This window comes from Ranitomeya imitator, chromosome 7, assembly GCF_032444005.1.
Source record: "Ranitomeya imitator isolate aRanImi1 chromosome 7, aRanImi1.pri, whole genome shotgun sequence".
NCBI classification, from domain to species: Eukaryota; Metazoa; Chordata; class Amphibia; order Anura; family Dendrobatidae; genus Ranitomeya; species Ranitomeya imitator.
The window spans coordinates 201821529-201840931 of NC_091288.1; the positions used below are offsets into that span (position 1 = coordinate 201821529).

At 50.4% G+C, this 19403-nt stretch overlaps 3 protein-coding genes across 3 annotated transcripts; all 3 read right to left on the bottom strand.

Moving 5' to 3' along the window:
- Nucleotides 1-7027: 7027 nt before the first annotated feature.
- LOC138646002 (histone H3) lies at nt 7028-7466 on the bottom strand. Its single transcript, XM_069735477.1, has one exon. The coding sequence runs from the start codon at nt 7436-7438 to the stop codon at nt 7028-7030; it is 411 nt and encodes a 136-aa protein (XP_069591578.1). The 5' UTR covers nt 7439-7466.
- Nucleotides 7467-9408: 1942 nt separating this feature from the next.
- On the bottom strand, nt 9409-10063 carry LOC138646003 (histone H1C-like). Its single transcript, XM_069735479.1, has one exon. The coding sequence runs from the start codon at nt 10061-10063 to the stop codon at nt 9428-9430; it is 636 nt and encodes a 211-aa protein (XP_069591580.1). The 3' UTR covers nt 9409-9427.
- A 7093-nt stretch (nt 10064-17156) lies between these two features.
- Nucleotides 17157-17549, bottom strand: LOC138646158 (histone H2A type 1). The gene has a single exon (XM_069735622.1). It carries the CDS (start codon nt 17547-17549, stop codon nt 17157-17159), a length of 393 nt encoding a protein of 130 aa, XP_069591723.1.
- Nucleotides 17550-19403: the final 1854 nt, after the last annotated feature.

Consider the following 19403-nt stretch of genomic DNA (forward strand, 5'->3'; position numbering starts at 1 on the left):
CTCTTGAATTGTTCCTCTACACACCCTGAACATTTGGGGTCGATGGGCACAAACTAGGCTGAGCAGTGACCCTGCGCGCGATAGGCTTCCATGGGCAGGGCAGCTTTGGGGGGTAACTGCTCAGCACAGATTGGGGCTATCGACTTCAAATTTTCATAGTGTGTAGAGGAATAATTCATGAGTGTGGGCTATTTTTTTTCTGAATACCTTGCTCTATATACTGTACACACTGCTCTAGATATTGTACACTGCTCTATATACTGTACACACTGCTCTATATATTGTATACTGCTCTATATACTGTACACTGATTTACATACTGTACCCTCTCCTGTATATACTGTACACACTGCTACTGTACACTCTGGTCTATATACTGTGTACTCTGCTGTATATACTGTACACACTGCTCTATATACTGTACGCTCTGGTCTATAATACTGTACACTGCTGTATATACTGTTCACACTGCTCTATATACTGTACACTGCTCTAAATACTGTACACACTGCTCTATATACTGTATATACTGTATATATACTGTATATATTGCTGTATATATACTGTATATATACTGTATATATTGCTGTATATACTGTACAATCTGTTGCACAGTCTGTATACACTGCTGTATATACTGTATACTCTGCTCTATATACTGTACACACGGCACTATGCTATACACTGCTCTATATACTGTACACTCTGGTCTATAAACTGGACACTGCTGTATATACTGTACTCTGCTTTATATACTGTACACACTGTTGTATATACTGTAGACTCTCCTCTATTATCTGTGACACTTATTACACTGCTGATCTGGGCTGTGCAGATGTGATGTTGTGCACTATATATACTATATACAGCTGTGTTCTCTGTGTAGACGCTGGATTTTGTGTCTCCGCTTTTCTCCCAATATTCCCCTTTTGCACAACAGTGGGGGTCACATACATGCATGAATATTTCAGTTTTCTCCCGAGATGTTCATGTGTTTGGTTGGGGAGTCGCGCTGTGCAGCTGTCGCCTCATCATCAGAGCTCTTCCCTCCATTACAGGCCGCAGCGGTCACAGCTTCACACTGGGTAAGACACGATATCAGGCAGGTGATTGCAATCAGCCCCCGATATGGATCATCTACTGATGTGGAACACGTGTCCCCCCAATACTCTGCACATACGGGGTAGAGTGATATCACAGGTCAGGGAGGTGGCAGTCAGCGGAGGCCGTCGCCTGTGTTACCCTTCTGGGTTCTCAGCAGCTCCAGCTGGTCCCCACATCGTACAATCAGCTTCCTGTGCGATAGACACTGGAGTAAAGATCCCTGTGATGGTGACAAGAGCCGGGAATAGGAGGAACGAGCTCCCGCAGCAGATTTATCTACCCGGACACACAGTGATGTGCAGATCGGGAGGACGGCGGCGATGATCCCGGGATTTCCTCTCCGCAATTTCTAGGCGTTTCCACTAGTGACGGCTACAAACGGTCGGTGGAGATGATGGAGAAGGAGAAGCGACGGAGGAATCGCGCTCTGCTGTCCGGTGTTAGCCGGTAAAGGGTTTTTATCCCGGGCAGGGAAGCACAAGGGGAGAGCGGAGCTTCACTACCTGCCAGCCCTTATGCCGAAGTGATCAGATTCTATTCTGTGTAATCCGCTCATGTAACCAATATTGGCGGAGGCTGCGGGGAGTTATAGATTTCATGTCTTATAAAAGCAGCTCAGCGGGTTATCGATTGTGCAGAGGTGTCAGTATGTGCATGTATATATGTGTATGTACATACCCCATACACCCTTGTATCATTTACCAAATAGTACCGTAACAATGAACAGCATCAGCGGTTCCAGCTCCATAATGCAAACAGGGGGCAGCACAATAAGATGGGGGCAAACACCAGTATATGTCAGGACTCGGGAGACTTAATGTTAGTCAGATAGGAGCTCTGCACTTCCGCAGCCATTTAATCTCATTCAATGAGCCACCACCTCCTCCCCGCAGAGCTGTATGATCAGTGCCACCACCTTCTCCCAACAGAGCTGTATGATCAGTGCCACCACCTCCTCCTCGCAGAGCTGTATGATCAGTGCCACCACCTCCTCCCCGCAGAGCTGTATGATCAGAGCAACCACCTTCTCCCCACAGAGCTGTATGATCAGTGCCATCACCCACTCCCCGCAGAGCTGTATGATCAGTGCCACCACCTCCTCGCAGAGCTGTATGATCAGTGCCACCACCTCCTCCCCACGGAACTGTATGATCAGTGCCACCGCCTCCTCCCCGCAGAGCTGTATGATCAGTGCCACCACCTCCTCCTCGCAGAGCTGTATGATCAGTGCCACCACCTCCTCCCCGCAGAGCTGTATGATCAGAGCAACCACCTTCTCCCCACAGAGCTGTATGATCAGTGCCATCACCCACTCCCCGCAGAGCTGTATGATCAGTGCCACCACCTCCTCGCAGAGCTGTATGATCAGTGCCACCACCTCCTCCCCACGGAACTGTATGATCAGTGCCACCGCCTCCTCCCCGCAGAGCTGTATGATCAGTGCCACCACCTCCTCCTCCCTGCAGAGCTGTATGATCAGTGCCACCACCTCCTCCTCCCTGCAGAGCTGTATGATCAGTGCCACCACCTCCTCCTCCCCGCAGAGCTGTATGATCAGTGCCACTACCTCCTCCCCGCAGAGCTGTATGATCAGAGCAACCACTTCCTCCCCAGCAGAGCTATATGATCAGTGCCACCACCTTCTCCCCACAGAGCTGTATGATCAGTGCCACCACCTTCTCCCCTTCATTGTCTGTTCTAGTTATATGGAGATAATGGTCCTTGTATGCAATGTCCAGTAATGATTCCCGAGAGCAGCAGACGCTCCCTGAGGACCCATCTATGCCCAGCAGAGGACACTCATAGCCAGAGACCGGTACCGGGAGTTCCCTCTCCTCACGCTGCAGAACAGCAGAGCGGGCTGGGGACTAGTGACCGGTGTCACCCGCACTCAGAGCAGCCTGCAGCTGAAGGAGGAATCCCCCCTAACAAGGAATGTGCCAGTGACACCCTGACAGCGGAGAAAGGACAGGCAGAACACGCAGCAGCCGGGACTCTCCTCGCTGCGAGCTCCGGTACACAGAGGGGGGCAGGAAGTTCCGGGCTCAGGAGACGGGGACATCACCTGCCATGGGGTGTAAGGGGATGATCTGTAGCGCTGCATCTAATTATTGGGGGAAGCTCATTATCACTTACCAGACGCATTCAGGTGACATTAATGAGCCGCAGGCAGCGAGGCCGCCGAGTACTGTCCTCAATGGGGAGCAGCATTATAACAATGAGAATAACTTGCCCCCACTGTGATTTTCTTGTTATACGAATTGACGGTTTACTTTATTTTAATAACACTTGTATTGCAAATGACAGAGATCATAAAACTTAGATATAACCTGTTTCTTCATATGAAGATTTACATTCACAGAACATTTATTATCTTCCCGTAGAAGATAATGACAACAGCTTAGATGGATAAAACCATAAGCAATGGAGAAAGAACACAGAGAAAGAATTCCAAAACCTGTCATTCCTCAGTTGCTGGAGCTGTAGAATGATGGGCTGCACAGATTTTAGAGGATCATCTCTTCATTGTAATAGCTGAATCATTGGAATAGTGATATCCAGCAGGAGACATATGTCAGGACTAATAGTAACAATGCAACAATGAGGCAGACTGAGGTGTGCACTGACTTGCAGAGAAGCAGCAGTAGTCTGAAGAAGCTGACAATTAAGAACAGCTGTGTACAACCATCTCCTATCTGTAAGCCGCTAGGAAATTAATTGTTAAACACTTATCTGCTTTTGGAGGCAAAAAAAGACGCTAAATGCTCCTGAGTAACCTCATATCTTGTATTTTACTAACATGTTTTTCTTTTCCCTTATTTAGGCTATTCAATTTTAGTTACCATATTACATTTCTCCTGTAACTCTGACCTGCTTGGACTGTTGTCTTTTCCTACACTTTTATCATATTTGATCCTTTTTCTTACCCTATTAAAATTTATATTTACCGTCCCTCTTTTATTTATGTCTGATATAAAACTGTTTGTGTGTATTGATTATACTTTAAAAAACAAAAAAAACTACAAATCGCTCTGAGTTCAGTGGCTTTTTATTCCAGCTCTTGCTCCATGGATCGTCCGATACTTTGTGGTCTCGTATTAATTGAAGTTTATGATTCTCACTTTGTTTCTCCAAAGAAAACATTTATTTATTAAATGACTCCACGGTGATTTGGAAGGTGATTACAGGAGATTGCTGTTGGTGGACTTTATATCACATCACAAGAAGCTGCGGAAACTACAACAAGCGGGAAATTCAAAATTCCTACCCGCCCTGTGTGCAGCCAATCTGCAGAGGAAGGGGAGGGGCTAACGTTAACCGTTTAGGAACGTGGAGTTCCCGCTGAGTGGCTGATGAATTTTCCGTTTTTTGTCTTTCTGTAGTTTCAGGACGATCAGATGTCCGAAAAGTGTTTGTGTGGAGCGATCAATGGTCACTTGTGTCCCATACAGGAGTTTATATATTTCCAGGATCAAGGGAGAAGTATCCGCTTTCTATAATAGAAGGTGCAGAACTTTGCGACTATAGTGACTCCATCAGACCAGCAATATTCAGTGCAGGGAATATACAGAAACGAGGTCATGCAGATTAGAAACAATCTTAAAATTGGGGTGGGGAGTCTAAAATGCTGATTAATGTTATCTAGGGAAACCTACTATAGAACTGTAAACTCCTGCAGTGAGAAGAATAACAGGAAATATCGCAGAGTAGATGGGCGCCCTGTATGGTCACATATGAGCATTCTTGCCGCATCCAGTCCCATCACACATCAATATCTTTGCGGATTATTCTAGTATTGGTCCTGATCAGGGCGCACAGGGAAGGGGGGATGAGATTATTACATTTCCGCATATATGTATTTACTCCCCCACACACTGCAGACTGAGCCGCGAGTGACCCAGAGACCAGATGTTACCGAGCACAAGTGATCCCTCCGGGCATAATTATATGTGAGGAATGAGCTCGTCTTGAGGGAGGATTTGGTGGCTCTGAAAAGAGCCTTTGTGTTGTGGTCGGTGCCGGGGCAGATCTAAGCTCTCTCCCCACGGATCCGGCGGGCTTGGGAAAACCAGGTTTGTCTTTCTAGGTCAAAATATTGGAAAAGACTCTGGTCCCAGATCACACACTGCGGGCACATCCCAGAATCTGGATAATGCGGCTTCATTCCTTCGACCGGGAACCCACAGCATTAGTGGCTCAGTAAAGGTTCTAAACGATATATTAACTTTAAAACCACCAGGAACAAGAGCGCAGGAATAGGAAGGTGCAGCCTCTCACTGAGATGTGGGTGGCTCTGAAAAGAGCCTTTGGGTTGTGAGGACAGAAGAGAACACAATTAACCTCCGAAGCCGTAGAGAGTGCGGCCCTGGCGCTTGAGCGCGTACACCACGTCCATGGCGGTGACGGTCTTCCTCTTGGCGTGCTCGGTGTAGGTGACGGCGTCACGGATCACGTTCTCCAGGAAGACTTTCAGGACACCGCGAGTCTCCTCATAGATGAGGCCAGAGATGCGCTTGACGCCTCCTCTGCGAGCTAGACGGCGGATGGCAGGCTTGGTGATGCCCTGGATGTTATCACGGAGCACCTTCCTGTGCCGCTTGGCGCCGCCCTTCCCGAGACCTTTTCCTCCTTTGCCGCGACCAGACATCTTCCACGTAGTCAGCCAAACACGATGACTGATCAGCGCAGAGTCCTTCCTTTATATAGAGAGTGAGCGGACCGGAGCGAGAACTGTACAGATGACGCGTTTCCGGGGCGAGATTTCTGGTACTGAATTTGCAGTTAGCCCCTCCCTTTAGTCTCTGATTGGTTGAGCACAGAACAGTTGCTAATTTTGAATTTCCCGCTTATTGTGCTCTTATTTCCCCGCTTCTCTATTCTTCTCATCTCGGCGCCGCTGCTAGATCTGTTGGTTATTTCGATTTTTTTTCATTGTTATTTATGTTGCTAGTTTCCAGCTTCTGCCAAATGTTAGCTAGTAGAATAAAAAATATATTCTAGGGACAATAATCTACAGAAAACTCGTGATCCCCGGCAGTCACTCATCATTACACGTGGTGCCGGACTGGCGGCCATTACCGGTCCCTCAGAGCAGGGAGCTGCATGTAACCAGTCACCCTGCGGCTCCAGCCCTGGAGAAGATGGGAAAAGTCAAATATACGAGAATTGCTTAACGACCCACCCACCACAAATGCGACCATCGCAGCACACGGGGGAGGGATCTGCTCAGACCAGTGTCAGGCAGAATAGATCACATAAAGGCGTCATCACCGATCTGAGGGACAAATGAGGTTATTAACAGAAACTAAGCGCAGAGATCTCCGATCCGAACAAAAGAGAACAACCTAAAGCCGCAAGACTGAGGAGGCGGCACTAGGACCCAGCGCGTGCGACAGCAGATTGTGATCGGTTATGATCCTCAGGAGCGCGAGCAGCAAATGAGCGGGAATTTCAAATCCACCAGCGGATCGGTAAATGACCACAAAACATCAGCATAAAGAACCGTTCTCAGGAACCGACCAATCACCGATTACTTTTACTCCATTAACTCAATAGTGACCGCGTTCCTGCAGATCCACCCCATTTACGTCTGCACTGTATAGGAACCGCACATCCACCACCGCAAACCCGGTTGTGCACTGTACACACTTTACGCGGTCCTTATAACACGTCGGTTTTGTTATAGATGTCGGACACTTTTGGACTGGGCGAGAATAGAGAATGTGCAGAGCGATAACCAATATCGCTGATCACCTGCAATATCGGAAGCAGCAGCCTCCGTCCATTAACTGATCGACCGTGCCTGCGCTTCGTACACGGAGAATACGCGCAGAAAAGGGACTGCTCAGGAATCGGCTCATTTGGGAGAGACTTTGGTGGCTCTGAAAAGAGCCTTTGTGTTGTGGTCGCAGCCGGGGCAGATCTAAGCTCTCTCCCCACGGATCCGGCGGGCCAGCTGGATGTCTTTGGGCATGATGGTGACCCTCTTGGCGTGGATGGCGCACAGGTTGGTGTCCTCGAACAACCCCACCAGATAAGCCTCGCTGGCCTCCTGCAGGGCCATGACGGCCGAACTCTGGAAACGCAGATCGGTCTTGAAGTCCTGGGCGATCTCCCTCACCAGGCGCTGGAAGGGAAGCTTACGGATCAGCAGCTCGGTGGATTTCTGATAGCGGCGGATCTCACGGAGAGCAACTGTTCCCGGCCGGTAACGATGCGGCTTCTTCACTCCACCAGTGGCGGGAGCGCTCTTCCTGGCGGCCTTTGTGGCCAGCTGCTTGCGGGGAGCTTTCCCTCCGGTGGATTTACGAGCGGTCTGCTTTGTTCTTGCCATGGCTCCGTATAGACGTGTCGGGCACAGATGTGATAAGAGGAGCGGCGGGAGCAGGGTATTTATGCTCCGGGGCGCGTCCTCATTGGTCTCTGGGAAACACGCCCCCTGCGCTCCACTGGCTCTTTCATGAAATACAGTGGCCAATAAGGGTTGATTTGTTTGACCAGTCATTGTTATTATTCCCGCCCACTAATCCCGCCCCTGAAGTCCCCGCCTCTTCCGTGATGCGTCTGTCCTCAGATCACTCATTTGCCGCTTGCTGGAGCAGCTGATGTATTTGCGTTCAAATGTCCCCGTGTATAGCGCTGTACAGTGCAGCTCCCGCAATATCGACAGATCACACAAACCCCCCATCCTGAGACTGCGCCCAGCATCAGTTATATTACAAACATTAGAAGTCCGAGAACTAATCATACAGCTCTGCGGGGAGGAGGCGGTGGCACTGATCATACAGCTCTGTGGGGAGGAGGTGGTGGCTCTGATCATACAGCTCTGCGGGGAGGAGGTGGTGGCTCTGATCATACAGCTCTGTGGGGAGAAGGTGGTGGCACTGATCAAACAGCTCTGCTGGGGAGGAGGTGGCTCTGATCATACAGCTCTGTGGGGAGAGGTGGTGGCACTGATCATACAGCTCTGCTGGGGAGGAGGTGGTTGCTCTGATCATACAGCTCTGCGGGGAGGAGGTAGTGGCACTGATCATACAGCTCTGCGGGGAGGAGGTAGTGGCTCTGATCATACAGCTCTGCGGGGAGAATGTGATGGCTCTGATCATACAGCTCTGCTGGGGAGGAGGTGGTGGCTCTGATCATACAGCTCTGTGGGGAGAAGGTGGTTGCTCTGATCATACAGCTCTGCGGGGAGGAGGTGGTGGCACTGATCATACAGCTCTGTGGGGAGAAGGTGGTTGCTCTGATCATACAGCTCTGCGGGGAGGAGGTGGTGGCACTGATCATACAGCTCTGCGGGGAGGAGGTGGTGGCACTGATCATACAGCTCTGCGAGGAGGAGGTAGTGGCACTGATCATACAGCTCTGCGGGGAGGAGGTGGTGGCACTGATCATACAGCTCTGCGAGGAGGAGGTGGTGGCACTGATCATACAGCTCTGCGGGGAGTGGGTGATGGCACTGATCATACAGCTCTGCTGGGAGAAGGTGGTGGCACTGATCAAACAGCTCTGCTGGGGAGGAGGTGGCTCTGATCATACAGCTCTGTGGGGAGAGGTGGTGGCACTGATCATACAGCTCTGCTGGGGAGGAGGTGGTTGCTCTGATCATACAGCTCTGCGGGGAGGAGGTAGTGGCACTGATCATACAGCTCTGCGGGGAGGAGGTAGTGGCTCTGATCATACAGCTCTGCGGGGAGAATGTGATGGCTCTGATCATACAGCTCTGCTGGGGAGGAGGTGGTGGCTCTGATCATACAGCTCTGTGGGGAGAAGGTGGTTGCTCTGATCATACAGCTCTGCGGGGAGGAGGTAGTGGCACTGATAATACAGCTCTGCGGGGAGGAGGTAGTGGCACTGATCATACAGCTCTGTGGGGAGAAGGTGGTTGCTCTGATCATACAGCTCTGCGAGGAGGAGGTGATGGCACTGATCATACAGCTCTGCGGGGAGGAGGTGGTGGCACTGATCATACAGCTCTGTGGGGAGAAGGTGGTTGCTCTGATCATACAGCTCTGCGGGGAGGAGGTGGTGGCACTGATCATACAGCTCTGCGGGGAGGAGGTGGTGGCACTGATCATACAGCTCTGCGAGGAGGAGGTAGTGGCACTGATCATACAGCTCTGCGGGGAGGAGGTGGTGGCACTGATCATACAGCTCTGCGAGGAGGTGGTGGCACTGATCATACAGCTCTGCGGGGAGTGGGTGATGGCACTGATCATACAGCTCTGCTGGGAGGAGGTGTTGGCACTGATCATACAGCTCTGCGGGGAGGAGGTGGTGGCTCTTATAAGAGCCTTTGTGGTATCAGAACAGGGGCTGCAGCTTATTTCTTAGCCGCGGGCTTCTTGGCTTTCGCAGCCTTCTTAGCCGGACTCTTGGCGGGTTTGGCCGCCTTCTTAGCCGGACTCTTCGTCACCTTCTTGGGCTTGGGAGCGGCTTTCGGCTTTTTGGGGCTCTTGGCCGCTTTCTTGGCAGCTGCGGGCTTCTTGGCCTTTTTCGGGCTCTTCTTGGCCGCGGTCGGAGCCTTCTTGGGCTTCTTCGGAGATTTGGCGGCTTTCTTGGCAGCAGCGGGTTTCTTAGGTTTGGCCGCAGCTGCTGGCTTCTTCTTGGCCACTTTGTCCTTCGTCTCCTGCTTCTTGTTCAGCTTGAAGGACCCGGAGGCGCCGCTGCCTTTCACCTGGAGGAGGGCGCCCTTGGTGACCAGAGACTTGACGGCCAGCTTCAGGCGGCTGTTGTTCTTCTCTACATCGTATCCTCCGGCAGACAGAGCCTTCTTCAGGGCGGCCAGAGACACCCCGCTGCGCTCCTTGGAGGCGGACACGGCTTTCACGATCAGCTCGGAGACGCTGGGGCCGGAGGGTTTATTGCTCTTCTTGGCAGCAGATTTCTTCGGCTGCTTCTTGGATTTGGCGGCCGGTTCTGCGGGAGGGGGAGCGGCGGCTGGCGCGGTCTCTGCCATCATGTGCTGCGGAAAAACAAGATGAAAATATTTCCTGGTAGGAAGGAAAACACTGAGGCCGGAGCTGGAGGCGCCTGTTATATGTACAGGCTTACTGCGCACTGATTGGCTGCTGAGCTGCACCGTTCTGAGCTTCTATTGGCTGACACTGGACATAAACCCCGCCTCCTCCCAGCTGAGTCCGGGTGAAGCACCGCTCTCTCCTTGTGCTTCCCTGCCCGGGATAAAAGCCCTTTACCGGCTAACACCGGACAGCAGAGCGCGCTTCCTCCATCGCCTCTCCTTCTCCAACATCTCCACCGGCCATTTGTAGCCGTCACTAGCAGAGATGCCGGGAAAGAGCGGAGAACAAATCCCGGGATTATCGCCGCCGTCCTCCCGATCTGCACCTCACTGTGTATCCGGGGAGATAAATCTGCTGCGGGAGCTCGTTCCTCCTATTCCCGGCTCTTGTCACCATCACAGGGATCTTTACTCCAATGTCTATCGTACAGGGAGCTGATTGTACGATGTGGGGACGAGCTGGAGCTGCTGAGAACCCAGAAGGGTAACACAGGCGACGGCCTCCGCTGACTGCCCCCTCCCTGACCTGTGATATCACTGTACCCCGTATGTGCAGAGGATTGGGGGGACACGTGTTCCACACCAGTAGATGATCCACATCGGTGGCTGAGTGCAATCACCTGCCTGATATCTTGTCTTAGTGGTGGGAAAGAGCTCTGATGAGGCGACAGCTGCACAGTGCGACTCCCCAACCAAACACATGAACATCTCAGGGGAGAAAACTGAAATATTAACGGATGTATATGACCCCCACTATTATGCAAAAGGGGAATATTGGGAGAAGAGCGGAGACACAAAATCCAGCGTCTACACAGAGAACACAGCTGTATATAGTATATATAGTGCACAGCATCACATCTGCACAGCCCAGATCAGCAGTGTAATAAGTGCCACTGATAATAGAGGAGAGGGTACAGTATATACAGCAGAGTGTACAGTATATAGAGCAGTGTATAGTATATACAGCAGTGTACAGTATATAGAGCAGTGTATAGTATAGTGCGGTGTGTACAGTATATAGAGCGGTGTGTGCAGTATATACAGCAGAGTACACTGTATGTAGACCAGAGTGTACAGTATATACAGCAGAGTACACAGTATATAGACCAGAGTGTACAGTATACAGAGCAGTGTGTGCAGTATATGCAGCAGAGTACACAGTATATAGAGCAGTGTACAGTATATACAGCAGTGTACAGTATTTACAGCAATGTACAGTAAATAGACCAGAGTGTACAGTATATAGAGCAGTGTACAGTAGTGCGGTGTGTGCAGTATATAGAGCAGAGTATACAGTATATACAGCAGAGTACAGTATATAGAGCAGAGTGCACAGTATAAAGAGCTGTGTGTACAGTATATACAGGAGAGGGTACAGTACATAGAGCAGTGTGTACAGTATATAGAGCACTGTACACAGTATATACAGCAGTGTGTACAGTATGTAGAGGAGAGTGTAGAGTATGTACAGCAGTGTGTACAGTATATAGATCATTGTGTGCATTATATAGAGCAAAGCGTTCAGTATATAGAGCAGTGTGCAGTATAGTGCGGTGTATATAGAGCAGTGTATACAGTATACTATTATTATTTTTTTATATAGCACCATTGATTCCATGGTGCTGTACATGAGCGGTGACCTCCCAAAGTGTAGAGGAACAATTCAAGAGTGTGGGGTACTTATTTCAGAATTCGGGGGGGGGGGGGGGGGGGGGGTTAACGGCCCGGGGGGGGGCATTTTTTTGAGGGGCATTACTTGTGGGCAAGGTCAATTTGGGGGGTCACAGCTCAACCCGGTTTTGGGCTATCAACCCCAAATTTTCAGGGTGTGTAGAGTACCCCTAGCGAACCAATAGTGTAAAAAATTGAGGGTGGCACTTTGAGGGCACCCCAAAACTAATGCCCCCCCCCCCCCCAAAAAAAAAAAAAAAAAAAAAAATGCCCCCCTCCCATTAACCTAAAAATTCTGAAAAAAAAAATAGCCCAACTAATGAATTGTTCCTCTACACACTATGAAAATTTGACGTCGATAGCCCCAATCTGGGCTGAGCAGTTACCCCCCAAAGCTGCCCTGCCCATTGAAGCTTATCGCGCGCAGGGTCACTGCCCAGCCTGGTTTGTGCCTACCGACCCCACATTTTCAGGGTGTGTAGAGGAACAATTCAAGAGTGTCGGGTAATTTGTTCAGAAGTTTGGGGGTCGGGAAGGGGGGCATATTTTTGGGGTGATCTCAAAATGCCCCCCACATTTTTGCAGCACTGGTCCACTAGAGCTATGGGTACGCTACACACCCTGAAAATGTGTGGTTGATAGCCACAAACAGGGCTGAGCAGAGACTCCCCAAAGTGACCCTGCCCATTGAAGTCTATGGTGCGCAAGGTCACTGCTCAGCCCGATTTGGGTCTGTCGACCACAAATTCTCAGGGTGTGTAGAGGAACACTTTAAGAGTGTGTGGTAATTTTTTTCAGAATGTTTTGGGTCAACCGGGGCATTTTTTGGTGGGGCACAACGTTTGGGTTGCCCTCAAAAGCCCCCCAAAGTTTTACACCACACCTCCTTTGCTACATATCGAAGTATTGGCAATGCTGATGAGTATACTGGACCCCGCGATCACTTGGCTGGATGTGGGAATGTGCAGAGGAAAAATGAGGATAATGAACGGGATTACAGCAGCACCCCACATGCGGATGGTGGTGCCGAGAAAATCTAGTACATCAGCCTCATTCTGGAGAGGTGCTGACATGAAGGATTGATCAGCTCTCCGTGAGAGAGAGCGAGAAAGAAAGAGAGAGAGAAAGCCTGATGTGACGCTACCGGGTCTCGGGTGGGGGAAGTCGCCGGTTCTGTAAAGCGAGTGTGTAGTGGGGGTCAGCACACACACGGCGACTAAGGAGTTAAATGGAGGCGGATATTCCTGTATCTGGGATTGGTCGGCGCCTGCGGATGTCTCTCGCTCATTGGCTGATTACAGATCCGTTGATGGTTTTGAATTTCCCGCTCAATATCTGTTCTTTGTCCGTCGGATTATTACCGGCCCCTCTGCTGGAGCGGCGATCGCCGATAATACCGGGTCCTGTCCTCCCAGCTGTCTGCCCCCAAACACGGGGATCGGTTTGCTTATCGGTTGCCATTAATATTCTGGGGAGGTTATAATAGTCTTCAGAGGCGCCTTCCATCCGAAACATTAGTGTCCAGGACGTGGTCATCACATAGGAGTCTCCGTACCCGGTACACAGGGCGTCCGTCTATCCAGCTGCCTCAGACAGCCACATTCCCTGTGAATATTCGCTGCCCCCTGTTCAGTATAACATCAAGTAGCAGAATCAACACATTCATCTCACGGCAGGACTGTAGTAACCGCATCACTCCGGGGTTTGTACTGTGTGCATAGAGGGGCCTCCGGGAGGCAGTGTGCGGATATATCCCCCATAAATCTGTGAGGTTTGAGATCAATAAGAAGAAACCGCATCACCCGAAGTTTGCGGTGCCGGCTCTAGTATGGAAAGACGGGGAGGAAAATAAGAGGGGAGAGTATAGAAGACACGTCCCAGGCTGTGACCGATACTACAGGCAGCCGCACGGGGGATATTGTGCCCTGCAGAGACGCTGCGCCCGATACTAATCAGCGCCCAATAAAAGCAGGATCTTAGGACAACATCTTAACAGATTTAGAAAACGCCGGGAGTTGCTCCGTTATTAGAGCTGTAGAGGGATCTGCTTGGGAAAACCAGGTTAGTCTTTCTAGGTCAAAATATTGGAAAAGACCCTAGTCCCAGATCACACACTGCGGGCACATCCCAGAATCTGGATAATGCGGCTTCATTCCTTCGACCGGGAACCCACAGCATTAGTGGCTCAGTAAAGGTTCTAAACGATATATTAACTTTATAACCACCAGGAACCAGAGCGCAGGAATAGGAAGGTGCAGCCTCTCACTGAGATGTGGGTGGCTCTGAAAAGAGCCTTTGGGTTGTGAAGACAGAAGAGAACACAATTAACCTCCGAAGCCGTAGAGAGTGCGGCCCTGGCGCTTGAGCGCGTACACCACGTCCATGGCGGTGACGGTCTTCCTCTTGGCGTGCTCGGTGTAGGTGACGGCGTCACGGATCACGTTCTCCAGGAAGACTTTCAGGACACCGCGAGTCTCCTCATAGATGAGGCCAGAGATGCGCTTGACGCCTCCTCTGCGAGCTAGACGGCGGATGGCAGGCTTGGTGATGCCCTGGATGTTATCACGGAGCACCTTCCTGTGCCGCTTGGCGCCGCCCTTCCCGAGACCTTTTCCTCCTTTGCCGCGACCAGACATCTTCTGCAGTCAGTGAGCAAAAACTGATTCCTGGACAGCACGGACTGCTCCTTTATATGGAGGAAGAATGGACCAGAGAGAGAACTGCAGAGATGACGCACTTCCGGGACGGGTCTTCCAGAATCTACATTTGCCCCTCCCTTCCTCTGCTGATTGGCTGACCACAGAACTGTTGGGACGTTTGAGTTTCCCGCTCATTGGTCATATTCTGCAATTATCTTCCCAGCTTGTATTTTATGCAATTTCTTTCCCTTGTGACTAAAGATATCCCACATATTTTCATCACCGTTCCAGATCATCGTGGTTCATACCATCCACAATGTATGATGCCCCCACTTATCCCGCACACAGTATGCTGCCCCCAAAGTTATCCTCCACATAGTATGATGCCCCCTACACAGCAAGATAACCACACAGTAGGATGCCCCCACAGTTACTGTTTAAGGGTATGATATCCCCAGTTACTCCGAAAACAGTATGATGCCCTAAGTTACCCCCCCCCCCCCCCCCCCCAACACACACACAGGAAATATGATGCACCCACAGTTACACCCTATACAATGTGATACCCCCAGAGCGACCCATCCTCAGTGTAATGTAATGATTAACAATTGTTCATGTTATGGTGAAAGTCTTCCATTAATGGAGATTTGGAAGGGTGAAAGAAGCAAGAGAAATTAGAAGAGATATTTCATCAGATCAACATCTGGTGATTAAATGTTCATTTTTGCCATTACCTCATGTACAAATCACAAACCAGAGAGACACATTTTTATGCAGTTTTTTATATATCATGTTATGCTTTAGTAATGCAAAATCACATGACTGGGCCTTTAATTGTAAAGTACAAATTATTAGGGGTTTTTTTGCTTCTTTTTCATTGTTTGTCTTAATGTGAAAACTGTACTGGCAGCAAAAGGGTTAAAAAACCAGTGTAACAGAAAAATGATCCCTACTACATTGCCCTCTATAGTGCCAGAGGCATTTACTCTCTTACAACCAGGACTTACTTCTTAGGCGTTAGGGCAGTGAACCCATTAAATGCTGCAGGTCAGTTACTGAGTAGCTGTATGATGGCTCCTGGGTCCCAGTAGGGCACTGTATGAAATACCAGGTCGGATCCACTGCCAATTACAGCACAAAGCCATTTTTGGCAGTGAAATCTGATTAAGAAAAGTCCCTTCAACATCCACACCAGTAGCAATATGCATCGTGCATCCCCCCATAAAGTGGTTTTGACGTCCTGCAGCAGTGACAGGGGAGTCTAGCGAAGATAATCGCTGTTTTTCGGCAAGGAACATTCCATGTTATCCAAATCAATTTTCTTTATGACCCCAGTGGCCCATTCTGGTGGGCGCTCCTGCCGGCCCCAACAACGTCCCCGCCTGCCATTTGCGTTTCTTTTATCGTGTGCTCCAGCCAGTCTCTTCCATGCTGTTCGGAGGGATCAGTGTCCCCATTGCAGTTTGGGCTACACAGCGAGAAGGATTTCACAAGCCTTTAATGCCACTGGCCGGTCACAGTCACACAGACAAGTCAATAAGGCCGGAAAAAGCCCGACTCTTTCACATGTAACCAGAGCGTCGGAGATGGAACCTGAGCTTCTGCTAGATGGCAGCCCTATAGTGTAAGGGCACGTTAGGGACGGCCCCATCTCCAATATTTGTGACATATACACATATAGGAATCCTTAGCCAAACAGTAAACACCTTTACCAAAGTCACGGTTTGTTTAGAAGTCCGACAGCCGAGCAGGTGCGTTTGGAGGTCTGGCAGCAGGGCAGCGCATTTCGAGATCCAACAGCTGTGGAGGTGCGTTTCAAGATCCGACAGCCAACGAAGAGTATTTCGATGTCCGACAGCCGGGTAGATGTGCTTCGAGGTCCAGCAGCCGCGGCGGAGTGATTCGAGGTCCTGTCACGTAGATATATATCCAGTTAGTGCAGTGTACGGGGGAACACAGGTGTTGGTTCTGCCCCGTATATATATATATTTACAGTGTATACATTGTTTGCGGTGTATAGGGAACACAGCGCTACCGGGGCCTGGGGTGAAGGTGCCGCATCTTTGGATACTCTGATGAGAGATCAGCTGGAACACGGAAAATAAGAAGTTAAATGGAGGAGACACGTCTGTGTACCTGATGTACGTAGATGTCTCTCCTCCATTTAACGTCCTATTTTCAAGGCTGAGCTTTCCCAAGGCTGCCCGCTCATTGTCTTATCACATGATCCTTTGGGGGATTTGAGTTTCCCGCTCATAATCTCTGGAGGATTATTACCGGTCACTGCCGATAGCGGAGATCACAATCCGGTCACACCCGGAACAGCGCGGAGTCCTGTCCTCCAGAGCCGCCGCACACGGGATCGTCCTCCGAGAGAAGGCGCCGTCACTGATGTGGAGGAGAATCACCCGCCCGGTCCCCTTACTGCGGGACCTGCTAACTACATGTAGACCTCAGCGCGGAGTATCAGACACTAATGAGGGGACATTTCCTGCGAGCTTGGCAGACGACACTCCCACCTGAGGGGTCTGAGACTTCATGTGGGATTGACCCATTCATCTCCTATTATTCTGTGGATATGTGCACCAACAATGGCGGCAATGGTGTATGTACCATCAGCCTCATGTGAGGACCCCGAGATAGGCGGCGCCGGCTCTTGTGGTGACGGTGTGGGTGGCTCTTAGAAGAGCCTTTGGTTTTGTAGAGATTGGCGGCAGCGCTCACTTGCTCTTGCTCGCCTTGCTGCTCTCGGTCTTCTTGGGCAGCAGCACGGCCTGGATGTTGGGCAGGACGCCCCCCTGGGCAATAGTCACACCACCCAGCAGCCTGTTCAGCTCCTCGTCATTGCGCACCGCCAGCTGCAGGTGACGGGGGATGATGCGGGTCTTCTTGTTGTCCCGGGCAGCATTGCCGGCCAATTCCAGGATCTCAGCGGTCAGATACTCCAGCACAGCGGCCAGATAGACCGGAGCGCCGGCGCCGACTCTCTCAGCGTAGTTGCCCTTGCGGAGAAGCCTGTGCACACGGCCGACTGGGAACTGCAGTCCTGCCCGGGATGAGCGGGTCTTGGCCTTAGCTCGGACCTTTCCTCCTTGTTTGCCGCGTCCAGACATGATAGCGATAACGTCAGATAACAAATAAAGACCGAAAATCGTGTGGAGAAGAGACTGTGCTGTGTGGCCTTATATAGTCTGCTGCTCCGCCCTCCTCTCCTGTCATTGGATGACTCTGAAGCTGGCCAATGGGGAAGAGTCTTGAGGAACCGCCAATGAGCTGCCGAGGGCGGAGCTTATTATTGCTCCTTGCTCAAATTAGTTTCTCACCCAATAGAAAACGTTCGCTTTGGACCGAATAGATAAGGGGTGAAAACAGATATTTGTCTTGGAGCAGAAGGAAGTGCAGAAATATTCTGTTGATTTGTAGTTTGCACTTGTTGAATTTGTGTCTACTATCAGCCATAAATTGCACTGACAGTCTGGTGGGTGAGGGGTTAATCCCTGTCAGTGCTTCTCCTCCGCTCCATCTGCACAGGAGGCGGCTCCTCACTCACCCGCTTATTACCCTGTGCAGATTCCCTGTGGTGTCCGCGCTGATCCTATCACAGCCTGACTGAGACAAGTCTCCTATGTTCTGCCCGGAGCCTGATGTGACGCTGCCGGTCCCGGGTGGGGGAAGTCGCCGCTTCTGTATTGTATGATACAATATTGTTCTGCTCCAGGAAGACATCCAGGCCTCTCTTGAACCCCTCGACTGAGTTCGCCATCACCACCTCCTCAGGCAAGCAATTCCAGATTCTCACCGCCCTAACAGTAAAGAATCCTCTTCTATGTTGGTGGAAAAACCTTCTCTCCTCCAGACGCAAAGAATGCCCCCTTGTGCCCGTGGCCTTGGTATAAACCTTGGTATAAACAGATCCTCAGCGAGATATTTCTATTGTCCCCTTATATACTTATACATGGTTATTAGATCGCCCCTCAGTCGTCTTTTTCTAGACTAAATAATCCTAATTTCGCTAATCTATCTGGGTATTGTAGTTCTCAATAGAATTGTAGTTCTCAATACCCAGATAGTGGTAATGTTCTGAGCAGGGACACTCCGCAATCTTCTACACATGATCGTACATTTCCCATCACAGAGGGATCTGCTGGGAAGGGCAGAATTGGTCTTCCCTGAAATGTCTCTTGTAGGATACGTCCCTGACCAGTATATCGTCTGCACAGTACTGATTGTGACGGGAAAGGGACGATCTGATCGTCTCCAGGTCAGGCACACGGGCACATCACAGCATGTGGAGAACACGAATCAGTCTCTATATCTATGAGTGGAAACAGGAGCGAATACTGCACCGCTAACCTGGAAATCTGCAGACTCCTGTGTGGGATGTAAGAGAGCAATGATCGCTCAACACAAGCAGATTTCCCGATATCGGTCCTGGGAGCACGTGTCATATGAAGACAAAGGACGGAAAAAAGCGGGAACTTTAAACTTTTTACCATTGGAAACATTAGCTCCTCCCTCTGCTGATTGGCTGAACACAGGACGGTTAGGGGGGTTTGAATTTCCCGCCGCTTCTAAATGTAATGACGTCATTTACACTGTAAAAAGAATTCAATTAGGCTCTAGATCAACTCCACCGACCACCACAAATGGCTCCTGTTAACGGAGAAAGGAGAGTAATGAACGAGACCCCAGAATGCCGAGATCTGTGCAGCAAGGGGTTAAATAAGTCCCTGAATACACATCAACTCACTGAGCAATGCCCAGATTATTCCTGAGGTTTTCTCACTATCTCCCTCGTCATCAGACGCAGAGCCCCGGGCGGTGCGAGCAGACACCTCGGGGAGACGGGAGAGGACACCGGAGCAGTGTGGGTGGCTCTTATAGTGAGGGTGTAGGTGGCTCTTATAGGGAGGGTGTGGGTGGCTCTTAGAAGAGCCTTTGGGGTGAGGAGCGGAGCACGGAGCCGA